Raw genomic sequence first — 20010 nt, forward strand, 5'->3', positions numbered from 1 at the left:
TATTATTAATGTGTTATATTAGTGTGCTACATTTGTTACAATTATGAACCAATATTGATCTATTATTATTAACTCAGTTTTACATTTGGAGTCCCTCTTTGTGTTGTACAGTTTTATGGGTTATGCCATATTCACCATTACAGTATCATACAGAATAGTTTTGCTGTCATAAAAATCCTCTATTAATCCCTTCCTCCCTCCCTCATTCCCTTCTCCCTTGAAAACCTGGCAACAGCTGATGTTTTTTGTCTATTACCTCAAGCATCATTTCTTTGTGTTCGGAACATTCAAAATCCTCTCTTCTGTACCTAAATTCTGTTACTTTCTTCCAGTGGCTTTTCATATTTGTCCTATCCCATTGCAAGGCCTTGTATTAAACTCACTCTCTTCTTTCGCCACACAGCTAGATTAAACTTTTCTGAAACTCTTCTTTCATTGTCATTTTTCTATTAAATGTTTTCAGTCACTTTATATTGCCCATACAATAAACTTTTACCCTCTAGTTTGGCATTCCATTGTACCTTTTTCTAGCCTAATATTGTACAACTTTTCTGTTCTATCCAGACTAATTTGCATTGTTACCTAATCTTGCCCTGTTCCATTTTGCCTCTAATATTGTGATAAGTAAGGCAAATAAGAGATCTTAGGAGAAATCACTATCTAAAACAACGAGTCTCTAGATATTTAGGGATTTTAGATAAATTTTTCTATATAATCACACACATATCTACCTAATTCTGTTTTCTCCCTCTTCTTAACTGCTTTTAAAATAGTTTAAAGGCTACATAGTGTTTCATCTTATTGACATGACAATTTACTTAATATGACCTCTTTTGATGAAAACATTTATTTTGGCTATTTCATTCATGATTTCTTACTATAGACATTACCACGAATATTTTTGTACAAAAGCCTTTGTGCACACATTGAAATATATTTTTAGGGGAAATTCCTAGCAGTAATTATTGGCCCAAATGATGTGTATTGAAGATTTTGATAAATATTGCTAAACTGCTTCCTAAAATGGTATACTAGTATATAGTTACAGCAATAGTGCATCCAGTGTTATTAATTTCTAAAATGTCCTCCCCCTATTTTTAGATCTAAATGTTAAAGAGAAGATAATTGAAGACATGCGAATGACACTGGAAGAACAAGAACAAACTCAGGTGGAACAAGATCAAATGCTCGAGGCTAAATTAGAGGAAGTGGAAAGGCTGGCCACAGGTAAAACAAGATTGCTTACATACCTCAAAGCATACCTGTTTCATTTTCCTTTCTTTTTTTTTAGGTTTTTTCCCTTTTTAAATTAGTATAGTATTTATAATAATTCATAAGGGAAAAGTATTTGGTGTGTTTTTCAAATGTTACTTGTCATTTTTTACTGTGATAAAAATTGTTTTATCTAAGTAAAATTGTATGTAATAAAAAAGAAATAAGGACATTCCACAATAACTTAAATATTGTAAGTTGCAAGTTATGAAAGATAATTTGCCATGTTCCCCAAACATTAGGAATAAGCTTTCAACTGAGTTTTTCACCTCTGTCAAGCTTTTAGCATTATCTTGTATGTTTATCTCAGTATATACTCTGATTCCAGTGTCTTCAGAATACCATCAGAGTTTTTCTAGAGTATGTAGAAAAACATAACACTTATTTACTGATAATAAAGTTATGTGTGATTCTATTAGAAAGGGCAAGAAATTTAGAATTATGAAATTGCTTAAGCCATTTTATATATAACCTTGGCAGGATACTTGTGCTAATAACTCAGCTTAAATTTCCTCATCTATAAAATGTTGATGATGATAATGCCGTATATACTATTGCACATTATTGTTATGAGGATCAGATGAGATGATAAATATAAGAGCATTTTGTAAGCTCTATAACTATATTTTGTTAGATGGAATTGTGTTCATGAAGATGAGTACATGCATGCCACTTCATACTTTTCTAGCCACTTTTATGGACATGGCATAGCTTTCTGTTTCTGAGAACTGCATGAAGTTTCCTATATAATTGATGTTGACATTAATTTAAACTCTTTGGGTTCCTGAGAGGTCCCTGTAGTTCCTCTTCACTATGAGTTTGGTAAGAACTCTTAGAAGTTCAGCTATTAGAATAGTCTCAGTTCCATTTTAGTCTATGTTCTTCTGGGTTCTGCTGATTTTTGTCTGTATCCCATGTCACATGTATATCTCTGTGTGGTACAAGTTTTGTATGTGCTTTTTAAAATAATTTTATGTCTTCAAATCAGAATTGGAAAAATGGAAGGAAAAATGCAAAGATCTGGAAACCGAAAGTAATCAAAGGTCAAATAAAGAACTTGAGGACAACAGAGATATACTTTACAAAAAGCTTGATAATCTTCAAGATGAGTTACAGGTATGGTTTAATCTATGTATCTACCTATCTGTATTCATTGTATTTCTCGTTAGAGGAGAATTTGGTATTTTATATTTTGTAATTAATTTAGATATGGGTGAAATAATACCTGGTAAATGTTACTATGTAGATACAATTTTTCAGTGTACTTGAAATGACAAGGGAAGAAATTCCCAAGATACAAAACTATTAAGTGCCAGTGATAATGCAGTGATTAGGTCCTCAATTTTATATTTCATAGTCATCCCTCAGTATCTGTGGGGGATTGGTTCAAGGACCCTGGAAGACCAAAATTCACAGATGTTCAAGTCCCTTATATAAAATGGTGCTGTGTTTGCAATATAACCTACACATATCCTCTGATATACTTTAAATCATCTCTAGATTACTTATAATACCTAATACAATGCAAATTCTATGTAAATAATGATTATACTGTATTTTTTGGTTTGTATTTATTTTATTTTATTTTATTATTTTTTAATTTTTTTTTTTTTTTTCCTGAGTATTTTTGAACTGCCGTGTGGAACCTGCAGGTGCTGGGGGCTAGCTGGCTGTTTAATTTTCAGATCACCACTTTTAATGTCTTTGTACCCATTTTCCTACTTCTTAAACTTCTTACTTGTCAAATAGTGCTGTGGAGAAGATCATCAGAAGAATTATTTTGATTACTGTAAATTATCTTTTCAAAGTTTAATTATTAAATTGGAATAGAATTGTATATTTGAACACTGGAATACATATGAAACCCTACTGTACAGAGATTATCTATTTTGTGTTTATATTTTTTTCCTTGTTCAGCTTTAACATACTAAGTATAGAATACAACATATGGGGGAAATATTTTTGTCATGGGATTTACCAAATACTATTTAAGATTTTGTACATTTTATTAGAAGTTGTATTCATAACTATAGTTTTGGGATTAAAGGAAACATAATAATGGCCACATCCAAATTATTTTCTTAAATTTCGGCTGTATGTAACCAGATACTGATAGCAAATATAAAAAAATTACTTTCTTTTGTAAGAGTTAATTATATATTGTACAATTTACTCTTTTCATTTTGAGACCCCAAAAGCAGCTAGAACAAAGTAAATACTCCCTTAATTATGAAAAAGAATATGTCATCCATGTTGAGACTGTTCATATTAGGGAGTAATTGGTGTGTTCTGCATTGTTCTAAGATGACATCATCACATATCTTAGATTATAAACTTTGTAATCCTGGAATGGACTGTTACAGTTTAGAAGTTTTAAAATGGCATTATTTTTGTTTCAAATGAAATTTTACTTGGATTTTGAATACATGAAATTAGATGCCTTTAAACCCAAAGGATCTATGGAACCCAGTTTGAAAATTACTGATCAACTATATTCTCTGTCCAGCTATTCTGGATATTCTTTTAATAAACGTCCTGTTGCACAAGTTACTTTTTATTTGACATCCTTTATACCCACGACTATTTTAGTTTTGGAACCATACAATTAGAAATGACTACCACAAACCAACTTTTCCCCCCCTGGCACTTAGGAAGACTTGAATCACTGTAACTGTTTCAGAAGTTTAAATGTTTATTTCTTCCTAAGTTCACTGATAAAGGAAATATTGTTTAGGAAAGCATACCAACTAATATTTCTTTTTATAATCTAAAACTCTGATCTTGGCCTTATTTAAAGAAAAACAGTTAAGGATTTTCAAAAGGTGAAAAGTGATGAATTGTATGAAAGTGTTATGAAAACAGATTTATTAACTACTTCTTAGATGTGATAATAACTTGTACCATTTACACATATAGGAATCTGAACAAAAATACAAAGCTGATAAAAAGAAGTGGTTGGAAGAAAAAATGATGCTTATCACTCAAGCAAAGGAAGCTGAGAATTTGCGTAACAAAGAGATGAAAAAATATGCTGAAGACAGGGCGCATTTTTTAAACCAACAAAATGAAGTGGTTGGTAACATTTATCCCTTTGATGTATTTCATCTGATTTCCTTGGTTTGTTAAATTTATTCCTGGAATTCTTATCAGACTCTACATGGTTGTCTTTTTTTGTTCTTAAAGGCAGGCTGTCTAAAACTTTTCTGTCTCAATTTATCTTGATATTACCTTATGTTTTTATTTTTAACTTTTTTTAGTTCATTTAGCAAGTTGGGTAAATACCTAATTGCCTCTCAATATCTAGATACTAAACTTAGAAATCCTTTTCTTTTGACTGCTACAGAGTTTTTCCTACTGTATTTTAAAACTTTTTTCATTTTGAACTGTAGGTTCCAACATGATGTGTGTATTTTACCTCATAAGCCAATTTTATCAGGGCTTTTTAAAAAAGTCAACTAAGTAGTTTCTAGAAGACTATATAGGTAGAAATGATAGTTTTACATTTACTAGCTGTAGCTGTTACAATGATTCTGTCTTAGCGTGTTTTATTTTCTCCTGTTTTAATTCGCACTTTATTTGACATGTAATGCTGCCAATCAGAAAAAAGAGTCATTGATCCTAGGAAAACTCTTGAGCAACAAGTAAACATTATCTTTAAATGAAAAACCAGTTGTCTATTTACAATAATAGTAACTTGGCAGTATCATATTGTCATCTGTTGGCATTTCCTTTGTTTATTATGGAATTTGACCAACCACAGCTAAACTTTTCTATAAAAGATAAGTTAAGGATGGTTTCCCCACTTTTTCTCCTTGGCTTTAAAGCTCATTTTAACATTGACTATTGGACAGAGTTGGCCAATTTTTATTAAAATGAGTCTTTTATGACAGTCCTTAGTAGTTGTCCTTTCTGAAGGCACAGAAGCTTTTCAGTTTACTTACTAAACTCCAGACCGTGCATGTATTCTACTCCAGAAATTTTTTCCGTCAAATAATCCTAGACACTCCATCCTGCTGAAAACCAATGGGCACTTGACCCCTGATGTTACATAAGTTGCTGAAGAGAGTCTGTGGCCTGTATAAATACTTTTGTTTTGACTTGACTGAAGTGGAAGTCAGTCAACACAGAGCAGTGCACTGGCCGTGTCGACACCTGGAGAGGTGGATGTAGTCAGAAAAGAAAAGTGCAGCTGCAGCCCTTGAGGCCCTTGACAGGGCAGGCTGCATTTAATCATGCACCATGTGTAGTCTTGGAAAAGCAGAAGCCATTATCTTAGGGAAAGCCTTTGGTTGAAGTAGCTGTCCTTTCTGAAGGGCTGAGATCTACTCTTGAGTGCTCTGCCCTCGTGGCACTTGGTGCAAATAAACTTTTTTTGCTCCTGTTAAAAAATTTTTTAGGACAGGGAATTCCTGTACACTCATCATCCAACTTCCTGTGATGTTAACATCTTACATAACAATCCGATGATCAGAACCAACAAACTAATATAATACTGTTAGCTAACTTTTGAACCTAACTCAAATTTCACCAGTTTTCGCACTAATGTCAGTTTTTGTGTTCAGTATCTAATCTAGGATACTATATATTTAGTTAGCACATTTCCTTAGAGTCTTGACTCTTTTTTTTTTTTTTTGCCATATGCCAAATTCTGTGAGACTAATATTTGTCATTACTGCAGGTCTAAAATCGTAATAGTTTTCATTTTATATGCCAACTTCATGTGATTGGAGTTCCCTTTAGGAAGTGTTGGGTTGAGCAGAATTCTGATGCTGCGTCTGTCTTAACAGAAACAGTTCTGTTCCTGGCTCACAGTCCATTGAATCTTCCTGGCCAATAGAGGCAGGAAGTAAAATCAGTACTGTAGTCTGTCACAGTCATTCCAATTCCAAACCAGGAAGGGGGCTACTTTCTTTTCCTGGCCAATGACCCCTCTGGCAGCAATGCCAGCAAGTAATCGCACTTTGAGTTTTTAATCCTAGGGAAAGCTAGCTTGCTCATTTCTCCCATATGTTTCTTTATAATAATACCTACGTACCTTTATGTATGTTGTGTATGTGTCTGTATATTTAAGAAGTATATTTTTGATTTTTGAAACTTTTTAAATTGTAACATATAAAAGAAAGTAAACAAAACAAACATATAGTTTAGTGAATTATTATAAAGTCAGCACCTGCTTAATACCCATTTCAAGAAATAGAATGTTGCCAGCACCCTGGAGACCTCCTGCTGTGTTTCGTTCTCAGTGGTAATAATTATTCCGTCTTTTAATGTTATACTTTAGTTTTGCCCATTTCTGAATTTTATGTAAATGGAAATATACAAATGCATTTGTTTGTGCCTGACTTTTTTCCCTTAGTATTATGTTTGTGAGAATCATTCATGTTGTTGTATGTAGCTGGAGTTTGTTCATTTTCATTGCTGAATTTTTCAGTGTATGAATACACTGTTGTTTATTCATTTTAGTGTTGAAGATATTTGTGTTGTTTCCTGTTTGGGGCTGTTATGAGTAAATTCTTTATAATCATTTTTACACATTTCTATTAATGCACATGCACATATATGTCTGTTGCATATGTATCCAAGAATAAAATTGCTAGATAATAGGGTATACACAGTCATGTGCTGCATAATGATGTTTTGGTCAACTATGGACCACATTTATGATGGTGGTCCCATTAAATTATAATGGAACTGAAAAAATTCCTATCTCTTAGTGATGTTGTAGCTTTTGTAATATCATAGTGCAGCATTACTCATATGATTGTGGTGATGCTGGCTAGGAGCCACAGAGGCTATATCATATAGTCTAGATGTGTAGTAGGCTATACCATCTAGGTTTGTGTAAGTACACTCTATGATGTTTGCACAACAATTGTCTAACTGTGCATTTTTCATAATGTTTTCCGGTTGTTAGCCATTGCATGACTGTATATGTGAAACTAGTAGAATGCTGGACTAATTTTCAAACTTGTTGTACCCATTTTGTACTCCAGCAGTATTGTAGTTACTGTTATTCCCACCAACATATAGTATTGTCATTCTTTTTTTTTTTATTATTTCTTTTTTATTTATTTATTTATTTTCTGATTTGAGGTCTTTTACTGATTATTTTATTATTTTTTTTTAAATTTTATTTTGTCGATATACATTGTAGCTGATTAATGCTCCCCATCACCAAAACCTCCCTCCCTTCTCCCTCCCCCCCTCCCCCCCAACAATGTCCTTTCTGTTTGCTTGTTGTATCAACTTCAAATAATTGTGGTTGTTATATCTTCTTCCCTCCCCCCCCCCGATTTGTATGTGTGTGTGTGTATGTGTGTGTGTGAATTTATATATTAATGTTTAGCTCCCTCCAATAAGTGAGAACATGTGGTATTTCTCTTTCTGTGCCTGACTTGTTTCACTTAATATAATTCTCTCAAGGTCCATCCATGTTGTTGCAAATGGCAGTATTTCATTCGTTTTTATAGCTGAGTAGTATTCCATTGTGTAGATGTACCACATTTTCCGTATCCACTCATCTGATGATGGGCATTTGGGCTGGTTCCAACTCTTGGCTATTGTAAAGAGTGCTGCGATGAACATTGGGGAACAGGTATACCTTCGACTTGATGATTTCCATTCCTCTGGGTATATTCCCAATAGTGGGATGGCTGGGTCGTATGGTAGATCTATTTGCAATTGTTTAAGGAACCTCCATACCATTTTCCATAGAGGCTGCACCATTTTGCAGTCCCACCAACAATGTATGAGAGTTCCTTTTTCTCCGCAGCCTCGCCAGAATTTATCCTTCATAGTCTTTTGGATTTTAGCCATCCTAGCTGGGGTTAGATGGTATCTCAATGTGGTTTTGATTTGCATTTCCCGGATGCTGAGTGATGTTGAGCATTTTTTCATATGTCTGTTGGCCATTTGGATATCTTCCTTAGAGAAATGCCTACTTAGCTCTTTTGCCCATTTTTTAATTGGGTTGCTTGTTTTCTTCTTGTAAAGTTGTTTGAGTTCCTTATATATTCTGGATATTAATCCTTTGTCAGATGTATATTTTGCAAATATTTTCTCCCACTCTGTTGGTTGTCTTTTAACTCTTTTAATTGTTTCTTTTGCTGTGCAGAAGCTTTTTAGTTTGATATAATCCCATTTGTTTATTTTTCCTTTGGTTGCCCGTGCTTTTGGGGTCGTATTCATGAAGTCTGTGCCCAGTCCTATTTCCTGAAGTGTTTCTCCTATGTTTTCTTTAAGAAGTTTTATTGTCTCAGGGTGTATATTTAAATCCTTAATCCATTTTGAGTTGATTTTAGTATACGGCGAGAGGTATGGATCTAGTTTCATTCTCCTGCATATCGATATCCAGTTATCCCAACACCACTTGCTGAAGAGGCAGTCCCTTCCCCAGTGAATAGGCTTGGTGCCTTTGTCAAAGATCAGATGGCAGTAAGTGTGTGGGTTGATTTCTGGATTCTCTATTCTATTCCATTGGTCAGTGTGTCTGTTTTTATGCCAGTACCATACTGTTTTGGTTATTATAGCTTTGTAGTATAGCTTAATGTCAGGTAGTGTTATGCCTCCAGCTTTATTTTTTTTGCTGAGCATTGCTTTGGCTCTTCGTGGTCTTTTATTGTTCCATATAAATGTCTGAATAGTTTTTTCCATTTCTGAGAAAAATGTCTTTGGAATTTTGATGGGGATTGCATTGAATTTGTATATCACTTTGGGTAGTATGGACATTTTCACTATGTTGATTCTTCCAATCCAAGAGCATGGGATATCTTTCCATCTTCTTGTATCCTCTCTAATTTCTCTCAGCAGTGGTTTGTAGTTCTCATTATAGAGATTTTTCACCTCCTTGGTTAACTCAATTCCTAAGTATTTTATTTTTTTGGTGGCTATCGTAAATGGGCAGGCTTTCTTGATTTCTCCTCCTGCATGTTCACTATTGGAGAAAAAAAATGCTACTGATTTTTGTGTGTTGATTTTGTATCCTGCTACTGTGCTGAAATCATTTATCAATTCCAACAGTTTTTTTGTAGAGGTTTTAGGCTGTTCGATATATAGGATCATGTCATCTGCAAACAGGGACAGTTTGACTTCATCTTTTCCAATCTGGATGCCCTTTATTTCCTTCTCTTCTCTGATTGCTCTGGCTAGTACTTCCAACACTATGTTGAATAGGAGTGGTGAGAGTGGGCATCCTTGTCTAGTGCCTGTTCTTAAAGGAAAAGCTTTCAGCTTTTCCCCATTCAGGATGATATTGGCAGTGGGTTTGTCATATATGGCTTTAATTATGTTGAGATACTTTCCCTCTATACCTAACTTATAGAGGGTCTTTGTCATGAATGAGTGCTGAACTTTATCAAATGCTTTTTCAGCATCTATAGAGATGATCATATGGTCCTTGTGTTTGAGTTTATTAATATGGTGTATCACATTTATTGATTTGCGTATGTTGAACCAACCTTGCATCCCTGGGATGAATCCCACTTGATCGTGATGAATAATTTTTCGTATGTGTTGCTGTATTCTGTTTGCTAGTATTTTAGTGAGGATTTTTGCATCTATATTCATCAAGGATATCGGCCTGTAGTTTTCTTTTTTGGTTATATCTTTACCTGGTTTTGTTATCAGGATGATGTTTGCTTCATAGAATGAGTTTGGGAGATTTGCGTCCGTTTCAATCTTTTGGAATAGTTTGTAAAGAATCGGTGTCAATTCCTCTTTGAATGTTTGGTAAAATTCTGCTGTGAATCCATCTGGTCCTGGGCTTTTCTTTGTTGGGAGCCTTCTGATAACAGCTTCAATCTCCTTTATTGTTATTGGTCTGTTCAAATTTTCTACGTCTTCACGGTTCAGTTTTGGGAGCTTGTGTGTGTCCAGAAATTTATCCATTTCCTCCAGATTTTCAAATTTGTTGGCGTATAGTTGTTTATAGTAGTCTCGAATGATTCCTTGTATTTCAGATGAATCAGTTGTAATATCACCTTTTTCATTTCTAATTTTTGTTATTTGAGTCTTCTCTCTTCTTTTTTTTGTTACCCGTGCTAATGGTTTGTCAATTTTATTTATCTTTTCAAAAAACCAACTTTTTGATTCATTGATCTTTTGAATTGTTTTTTGGTTTTCAATTTCATTCAGTTCTGCTCTGATCTTAATGATTTCTTTCCGTCTGCTAACTTTAGGATTGGATTGTTCTTGTTTTTCTAGTTCTTTAAGGTGAAGTGTTAGGTTGTTCACTTGCCATCTTTCCATTCTTCTGAAGTGAGCATTTAATGCAATAAATTTTCCCCTCAATACTGCTTTTGCAGTATCCCACAGGTTTTGGTATGATGTATCATTGTTTTCATTAGTTTCAATAAACTTTTTGATTTCCTGCTTGATTTCTTCTTGGACCCATATGTCATTAAGTAGAATGCTGTTTAATTTCCATGTGTTTGTATAGTTTCCAGAGTTTTGTTTGTTATTAATTTCTAGTTTTAATCCATTGTGGTCTGAGAAGATACATGGGATAATTCCAATTTTTTTGAATTTATTGCGACTTGATTTGTGACCTAATATGTGATCTATCCTGGAGAATGATCCATGTGCTGATGAGAAGAATGAATATTCTGAGGTTGTTGGGTGGAATGTTCTGTAGATATCTGCCAATTCCAATTGGTCTAGAGTCTTGTTTAGATCTTGTGTTTCTCTACTGATTCTTTGCCTAGATGATCTGTCTAATATTGACAGTGGAGTGTTCAGGTCCCCTGCTATTATGGTATTAGTGTCTATATCCTTCTTTAGGTCTAATAGAGTTTGTTTTATAAATCTGGCTGCTCCAACATTGGGTGCGTACATATTTATGATTGTTATGTCTTCTTGATGGATCAGTCCTTTTATCATTAAGTAGTGTCCCTCATTGTCTCTTTTTATGGTTTTTAGTTTAAAGTCTATTTTGTCAGATATAAGAATAGCCACTCCAGCTCGTTTTTCTTTTCTGTTTGCATGGTAAATCTTTTTCCATCCTTTCACTCTTAGTCTGTGTGAATCTTTATGGGTGAGGTGGGTCTCTTGTAGGCAGCATATAGTTGGGTCCTGCTTTTTAATCCAGTCAGCCAGTCTGTGTCTTTTAATTGGGGAATTTAAGCCTTTAACATTAAGAGTTGTTATTGAAAGGTGTTGATTTATTCCTAGCATTTTATTGGTTGATTGGTTGTCTTAGGTGTCTTTTGTTCCTTGCTTTCTGATTTACTGTTTGGTTTCTTTGTTTGTTGTTTCCTTAGGTTGTAGATAGTGTTTTTGTTAGCTTGTTTTCTCTTCATGAATGCCATTTTTATTGTACTAGCGGGTTTAGATTTTTCTTAGGTTTTTATGGCAGTGGTAGTTATTTTTCAGGAACCAAACCCAGTACTCCCTTGAGGATTTCTTGTAAGGGTGGTCTTGTGGCAGTGAACTCCCGCAGTTTTTGTTTGTCTGAGAAATATACTATTTGCCCCTCATTTCGGAAGGATAGCCTTGCAGGGTAGAGTATTCTTGGCTGGGAATCTTTGTCTTTTAGTATTTTGAAAATATCATCCCATTCCTTTCTAGCTTTTAGGGTTTGTGATGAGAAGTCTGATGTTAACCTGATTGGGGCTCCCTTATAGGTGATTTGACGCTTCTCTCTTGCAGCTTTTAAGATTCTCTCTTTATCTCTGAGTTTTGCCAATTTGACTATGACATGTCTTGGAGAAGGCCTTTTTGGGTTTAATACGTTTGGAGATCGTTGAGCTTCCTGGATCTGAAGATCTGTGATTTTTCCTATACCTGGGAAGTTTTCTGCCACTATTTTGTTGAATATGTTTTCAATGGAATCTCCATTTTCCTCCCCTTCTGGAATACCCATGACTCGGATATTTGAGCGCTTGAGGTTGTCTGATATCTCTCTCAGATTTTCTTCCATGTCCTTGATTCTTTTTTCTTTCTTTTTGTCTGCTTGTGTTATTTCAAACAGCCCATCTTCAAGTTCAGAGGTTCTCTCTTCAACTTCGACAAGCCTGCTGGTTAAACTCTCCGTTGTGTTTTTTATTTCGCTGAATAACTTCTTCAGTTCAGCAAGTTCTGCTACATTTTTTTTCAGGACATTGATTTCCTTGTATATTTCCTCTGTCAGATCCTGTATACTTTTCCTCATTTCATCATGATGTCTAGCTGAGTTTTCTTGTATCTCATTCAGTTTCCTTAGAATTATCACTCGAAATTCCTTGTCAGTTATTTCAAGGGCTTCTTGTTCTATAGGATCTAGAGTTTGAGATTTATTAACTTTTGGTGGTGTACTTTCTTGATTTTTTGTATTTCTGGTGTCTTTTTTTTGGTGTTTATTCATTGTGGCAGGGGGTTTCACAGACCACCGGTTTGAGACTAATGATTAACTAGGATGTTGTTGTGGTTGCCAATTTGGTATGGCTCCCGCCGTGACTTCTCAGTTGGCCTCTAGTGTCTTGTGTGTGTGGTTGCCTCGGGTCTTGGGCTTCTCCAGGGATCCACCTTTCTGGTCAGCTTGTACTCTGCTGGGCTGGTGGATCACGTACCACAGGGTGTGTGATCTCTGTTGAGCTTTCACTTCCTGTACAGGACTTCTCCCCGTTCCGTGTGCTCTGGCCCAGGCTGTTAGATCGTGCAGTGTCGACCCCACCGGGTGTGTGGTTTCTGTCGAGTCTCCGCCTCCCTGGCCGCACGTCTCCCCCCTCTGTGCACACTGTGCTGGGCTGGGGTGTGTCTTCTGCACCCCTCGTCTATCAGCTGGGCCTTCAAGACCCTGCTCAGCACCGCCTCACCCAGGAAGTCTACCAGGTTTCTGCTAGGCACAGACGACCGGTCTCTCTGGGTGCCTTTGTAGCACTGTGTAGATCTTTCTCGGGTCTTGTTCACCTTTGTATCCCCCCGGTATAAACCGAGTCTAGTGCCCGCCTGCAGCCTGCTCTCCGGCAGGTTCAAGCGGACCTGGGAACTCTCCTACCACACTATTCCCAACCAGAAATTCGTTAGGCTTTTTTCCAAACTGGTGGTCGCAGAGATGTTATCTGCCTCCCAGTAACAGGAAGTTTACCGGGGCCGGAGTCCAGGGTGTGGTGGAGTGACAGTCGGCCCGCCCGTACTTTCTAGCCCTCCCAACACTGGTCGGGACGCCCCACACCCCCAGCCCCGCCAGAGAACCGCGGAGGGAGTGGGAGAGGAGGCCGGCCCGCAGGGTCCGGAAAGCCCCGCGCCAGGCCAAGCAAATGGGCTCAGTGATGGCCGAGCAGGGCGGAGCTGCCCGCACCTGCGAAAATGGAGGCAGCACCGGGGCAGTGAGTGGCCTGGTGGTGCAGGCAGGAGCCGCGTGGGCATCCACCCCCCGAACAGAGCTGTGCCAGGGATCACTCACAGTGCTGTGCCAGGTCGGGCGCTCGCTCTGTCTCTGGTTTGTTGCCTTCCGTGTTCTCGGCGCTGCCGCCTCGGGCTGTTCAGTCGCGGCGCCGCTCGGGCGCTCCCAGGAATCTTCTTTAATGCCGGCCTGAAACCTCGAATCCTGAATAGGGCAGCTGGCCGCCTTCAGTGCGGCCCCAGCCTCCGGGATCCTGGCTGCATCCACAGCAGCCCTGGCGCCGTGTTCCCTGTTTCAATACTCGCTTTTGCAGCTAAGAATCAGTTCTTTTCCTGCTCCACACTTCAAAGCTGTTGCCTGTAAATGAGGCAGCCTCTCCTGCCGGGGGCAAAGTGGCGTTGAGCCCCCACGACCGGCCAGCAGCAGCAGTCCTCCCTTAAGAGATGGCCAGAGGAAGGTCCACAAGTTTCCCGGCTGCCTGAGGCCCAGTGGCCACCTTTTCCACCTCAGCTACTCCGTGCCAGCCGCCGCAGCCGCCGCCATCTTGAAACTCTTTTTTATGCTTTTAATGTGCTTTTCCCTGGTTACTAATGAGATTAAAGATTGTTTCATTTGTTTATTGGTCGTTCCTTTGCAGGCTTCCTTGCCTGTCTTTCTGTTTGATTGTATATCTTTTTCTTGTTGATTTATAGGAGTTCTTTATACTTTTCTGGATAGAAGCCGTTTGTAATGTGTTGCTAGTACGTTCTTTCAATATGTAGTTTCCTTTTGCATGCTTTCATTCCCTTTTTATGAGTAGAAATTCTGAAATTCATCATAGTTAATTTCCCCAGTCATTTTCTTATGAACCCCAAGGACATGAAGATGTTCTCTCACATTATTTCCTGAAAGCTTTGGGGGTCTTACCTTTTTATTTAGATCCTAGAATTGATTTTTGTGTTGGTATAACATAGGAGTCAAGACCCTTTTGGTTACTTTCTTTCAATGTGGGTTATCAATTGTTCTACTAGTATCCATTGAAAAGACTTTTTTCTGCTCTGCCAGTTTTGTCATAAATCATTTGTCCACGGGTTGATTTTTGTATATGATGTAACATTAGAGTTGGGGTTTGTTTCTTTTCCATTTCATTCTTCAGTTGTTACACCATCATTTGTTGGAAAGACTGTTGAATTTCTTTGAAATTGAATTTCTTGGGCGTTTTTGGAGAATGTCAGTTGACCACATATATTAGTGTGTTTCTTTTGCTTATAACAAAATACCTGGAACTGGGTACTTTGTAAGAAAATGAAATTTATTGCTTACAGTTTTGGAAGCTGGGAAGTCCAGAGTCCAGGGAATGCATTTGGTGAAGGTCTTCCTTGGTGGTGGCCTCAGGGATAGAGGATATCATATTGTGAGATGACAGAAGCAGAGAGAGAGAGGGAGAGAGACTCTCGCATGCTCTTCTTTTAATGCCCTCAGAACCACGCCCATGGCCACCATTAAACCTTCAACTTAATCACCTCTTCCAGTCGCCACCTTTCAATTCATAATAGGATTTCCCATCCTCTTAACACTGTCACAATGGGGACCAAGCCTCCAACACATTAAACTCTGGAGGGACACAATTCAGCCCACTGCACCATACATTTGTGGACCCTCTCTTCTGTTCTATTGATTTCTCTGTCTGTCCTTATACTATTATCACACTGTCTTCATTACTGTAGTAGGCTTGAAGTGATGTACTTGCTTGCTCCTACTTTGTTCTTCATTTCCAAAATAATTTTGACTCTTCTAGATCATTCGTATTGCCATATAAATTTTAGAGTTAGCTTTTCCATTTCTATACACATGTGCATGTGCCTGGATTTTGATTGAAAATGCCTTGACTCTCTAGATCTGGGAAGATCTGACATCTTAATATTGAGTCTTTTGATCCTTGAACACAGATTATCTCTCCATTTATTTAAGTATTCTTTAATCTATTTCAGCATCATTTTGTAGTTTTTCATAGTTTTAGGTTTTTTTGCATATTTTCTTTAATTTACTACTATTTCATAATTTTTGAACAATGGTATTGTTTATTTTCATTTTTCTATTGTTTGTTGCTATTTGATTTTTAATTTACTGTAATTTTACCCTCTCATTTACCAGATATTGGCAGAAGTACTGGTATTAGTTTAAAAGCTAGAGCTATGATTGTTTATTGAAAGAAGTGATCAAAAACCTGATTTTTGGAATGAGGTGGGGTAGGGATAAATATAGCACATGAACATTTAATATATATATGATGGCATTTTGTATTTTGTTTTGAAAGTAAATATTTCATCTAGATTTGACTATGTAATTTATTATGTATCTTGTGCACAGTCATATTCATGGTGTTATATATAATAAAAATTTCTAAACATTCTTAGATTCATTAACATTTCAAGGTTCACTAACATTTTCTCTATTTCCTGGTTAGGAAATACTGACAGCACGGCTGGCAGAGAAAGATAGTGACCTTCAAAAGTGGCGAGAAGAACGGGATCAACTTGTTGCAGCTTTAGAAATACAGCTGAAAGCACTGATCTCTAGTAACAAACAGAAAGATAATGAAATTGAACAATTAAAAAAGATGATATCAGAGGCTTCTAAAACAGTCAGTAGAATCTTGTTTTTTTTCCTGCCTTTTTTATTGAACATAGGAATTTTTCAAAATTATCTAATTGACTTAACAGGATAAAAAAGTCTCAGACTAGAGAAGAATCAGAGTTTGAAAAATGTAGATATTTCTCATGAATTTTGAGTTTTCAGAGTTTATCACTATGGTTGATTTGTCAATCACTGAGACAGCACTTTCTTCAATAATTTGGTCAAATGTCCTAAGTAGAGTAATTAGAAAATCAACAATTTATGATTTAGTCTCTAATCTACCTATGAAATATAGAAATGTGGTTTAACATGAACTCTTGGTGACATTTGAATACTTGGGCTCACCCTTAAATTTACTGTATAAAGATACAAGTTATTTTGAAAGGAAGCACAATGGTGGGGAGACATCATGAGTTATTTAGCAGTTACTTTTGTAATATTACATTGGGGCTGGGAATCCTGAATGAAAAGAGGATTTGCCTTTCACAGAGCGCTGCTTCCCAGGAAATCAAATTAAGATACATCCAAAGCTAGTTTTTTCCAGAATAAATGATCTGTACTTAAAAATCTGGTTCTCTAAACTATTCACACAGTGAGGAAGAATATATATATGTGCATGTCTCTGAGTGTGTCACATCACAAGACTTCATGATTCTGAGAGAAATAATGCCTGCTCCAAAAAGAGGTAGTCTTGTGTTGTATAAATAACACAGACTAGAAGTCAGGAAAACTGTAGGTCAACGCTGTCACTGTGGTTTTGGGATGTTTGGAAAAATTACTTAACATTTCTGAACTTTATCTAAAACAGATAGTATTGTCTTCCTAATAGAGTTATGAAATTAATTGAGAACATTGTTAAACAATTAACACGGTTCTTAGAACTACAGTGAAAGTACCTGTTAGTTGCTTTCCCTGTTATGAATTTAGTAGCATCTTTCTTATTTGGAATAATGGGTAGGTGACATAAGAGGTGTATTGGACTTTTGATTTTGATGGCTGTGATGAGAGGTCTATGCTGGAATTTATCAAGTTTAAAAATGTAGTCTTTTTTTTTTTTTTTATAAATCACTGAAGTAGCGTTTAGAAATAGAACTTACCTTATAACTGAGAAAATGGGATGAAGTGTCCTACAAGAAAAGATTTAGTTATCATTATGGCTTTTTCTGTTCTAATGTTATATAGATGGTCCGTGACTTACAGTGGTTTGATTTAGGATTGTTTGACTTTACACAATGTTGTGAAAGTGATTTGCATTTGAGTACCCATACAACCATTCTGTTTTTCACTTTAATTATAGTATTCCATAAATTACATGAGATATTCAACACTTTTTAATAAAGTAGTCTTTCTGTTAGATGATTTTACCCAATTGTAGGCTAATGTAAGTGTTCCGAGTCCATTTAAGGTAAGCTAGGTTAAGCTATGATGTTTGGTAGGTTAGGTGAATTAAACGCATTTTTGACTTAAAATATTTTCAAATTATGATAGGTTTATCGGTTTGTAACCCCATTGTAAGTCAAGGAGCATTTGTAGTTGCATTCCCAAAAAACCTCTAGTTTTTCAAAATTGTCTTATCAAAAGCAATTGTTAGGGTTCAGATTTCAACAAACCTTGGCCATGTCATTTAACATGTCTACGTTTATATTTCCTCATCTGGAAAGTAGTAATAATGATTTTTGTGAAACCTAACCAAGGAGTTGAGATGCAAGCAAAATGAAAGAGCGTATGCAAAACACTTTGGAAGTGAAAAGAAATCTTTCAAATTACTCCTTCGATCAGACTCAAGAGGCTGGAAAGTTGTTCAGGCTTTCATGAGGATGAAAGAGATGGGAGGAGAGTTAGGTGGTCGTTGAAGAAGTCTAATTATTTCCAGTGTTTAGTTCGTGCAGATCTTGATTTTATATTCTTTATATGAAGTGTTTTAATATATTTTCAGGTTACAATGGCTTGTTGCTTTAATATGTTCTCACTTTAGGAAAAACAAACCATGGATATCAAGCCCAGACAAACTAGTTCAAGTGATACTGGCAGAGTTGAAACTGAACCTCAATCAGCAAATTTTGAAATTTCCAGGAATGAAGTTGAGGTAAATATTTTGGTAACACAGTTCACATTTTACCCTCTTTACCCACCATTAATTACTAAATAACACTTGCAAGTGTAATGTAGTAAATGAAGTAAATTGTTGTAGGTACCTTGCTGTACAATTAGCTATATGTACTCTTGGCTGTGTGAAGGAAAACTAGAGGCCTTTGAGGAGAGGAATTTCGATCCCCAAATAATGTTAGTATCCTCTTAGAAACAATAGGTCTGTTAATATAAACAAACTTGGTGGTCCGGAATAGGAAATACCAAAAAAAATAAAATAAGGATGATTATAAAAGGTTCCTCATAAGATGTTCCTTTAATAGCACTGTAGTAAATAGTATTTTTAAAAAATTGTATCCATTTAATAACTTTGTCAGCAACTTTCAATAACTCACAGTGAGTTTCCTTAGTTTGCATTGGGTTTAGGGTTCTGTGTAAATAACTTTGGATAATACAGAGATTCACAGATTGGGTGTGAAACAGATAAAAATTCTATGTCACTTAAAATTTTTGAAGACAAAATTACTTTTTAATCACATTTATTGGGAACATTCAGTGTTGGGAATCTTGCTAAGCACGGAGGATACAAACATAAATAAGACCATCTCCATCCTCAAGGAGTAAGGAGTCTAATAAGACAGACTAACCAGTCATATAAATGACTAACTTCTTTGACCTTATGGGCTAAGTGTTATAAAAAAAGTATGAAATGAGTGCTACAAGGAGCACTGAGGAAGATGCAATGAATTTTGCTTGAGTGGTTGTGGAAGTGTATTAAAGAAGGTGATATACTGGATCTTAAAGGTGAGTAGAAGTCTACCAAGCAGAGAATAGAAAGAGAAAGGCATTTTAATCTGGAAAAACAATGAGCCATTCCTTTTTTCTTGGCCTTTCATTCGTAGTTTTTCATAGGGTTTCAAATAGTTAGCATTTACTTTAGGGACTAACTCAAATCATAATATTTGTGGAAAAGTTTGAAGTTGATTCATAAAGAAGGTTTAATTCTTCTTTTTTTTTTTGGCAGCTGACCAATATGGGGATCCGAACTCTTGACCTTAGTGTGTTATTATGCCACTCTCTAACCAACTGAGCCAACTAGCCAGCCCAACAAGGTTTAATTCTTGATTACATGGGCAATCACATATGATGAAACATTTCTTCCTCTATAAATTATATATGGTGATTTAAAACCTCCTGGTTTGAATTTTCTATTAGTAATCTAGCAGTTATAATATGTTCCACAGTTTGGGGGAATTGTATTGTTATGCAAATTTGTATTCTTGCCTTCTTGAAATCAGTGTGTTCAACTAGGTTGATTTATAGATTTATTCACATAGCTGGTAGTTGATTCTGGAAATTCATCTATATATTGCTTCTGCCTGAGGCTTGGTGGTCTCACAGCACAGTGGCTAGATTCCGAGATGGTGCATTTTGAGGGGAAGTGTTCTGAAAGTTAGTGTTCCAAGGGATGGGTTGGAAGTTACAATGCTTCTTATGATTGAGCCTTAGAAGAACATACTATTGAAGGACATACTTAGAAGAACATACTACCACATACTATTGGTGATAGAAGTCATTAAGACTAGCCCAGATTCAAGGAGAGGGGAATGAGAGACTCCATCTCTCAGTGGGAAGAGTAGCAAAGAATTTGCAGTCAGCTTTAAGTCTACCATAACTGGGATGCTTGTTAAAAATCCCAGACTCGGGCTGGCCCA

At 36.2% G+C, this 20010-nt stretch overlaps 1 protein-coding gene across 1 annotated transcript in view; it reads left to right on the top strand.

Annotated features, from left to right (window-relative positions):
• Window positions 1–20010, top strand: part of KIF20B (kinesin family member 20B) — a 78367-nt gene that overhangs the window by 49170 nt on the left and 9187 nt on the right. Inside the window, exons 24-28 of the mRNA XM_063102134.1 lie at window positions 1102–1227; window positions 2261–2388; window positions 4189–4344; window positions 16038–16214; window positions 18183–18293. Coding sequence (XP_062958204.1) covers window positions 1102–1227; window positions 2261–2388; window positions 4189–4344; window positions 16038–16214; window positions 18183–18293 — 698 coding nt within the window. The remainder of the gene's footprint in view (window positions 1–1101; window positions 1228–2260; window positions 2389–4188; window positions 4345–16037; window positions 16215–18182; window positions 18294–20010) is intronic.

The sequence above is a fragment of the Cynocephalus volans genome, chromosome 7 (assembly GCF_027409185.1).
Source record: "Cynocephalus volans isolate mCynVol1 chromosome 7, mCynVol1.pri, whole genome shotgun sequence".
In the NCBI taxonomy this organism is placed as follows: Eukaryota; Metazoa; Chordata; class Mammalia; order Dermoptera; family Cynocephalidae; genus Cynocephalus; species Cynocephalus volans.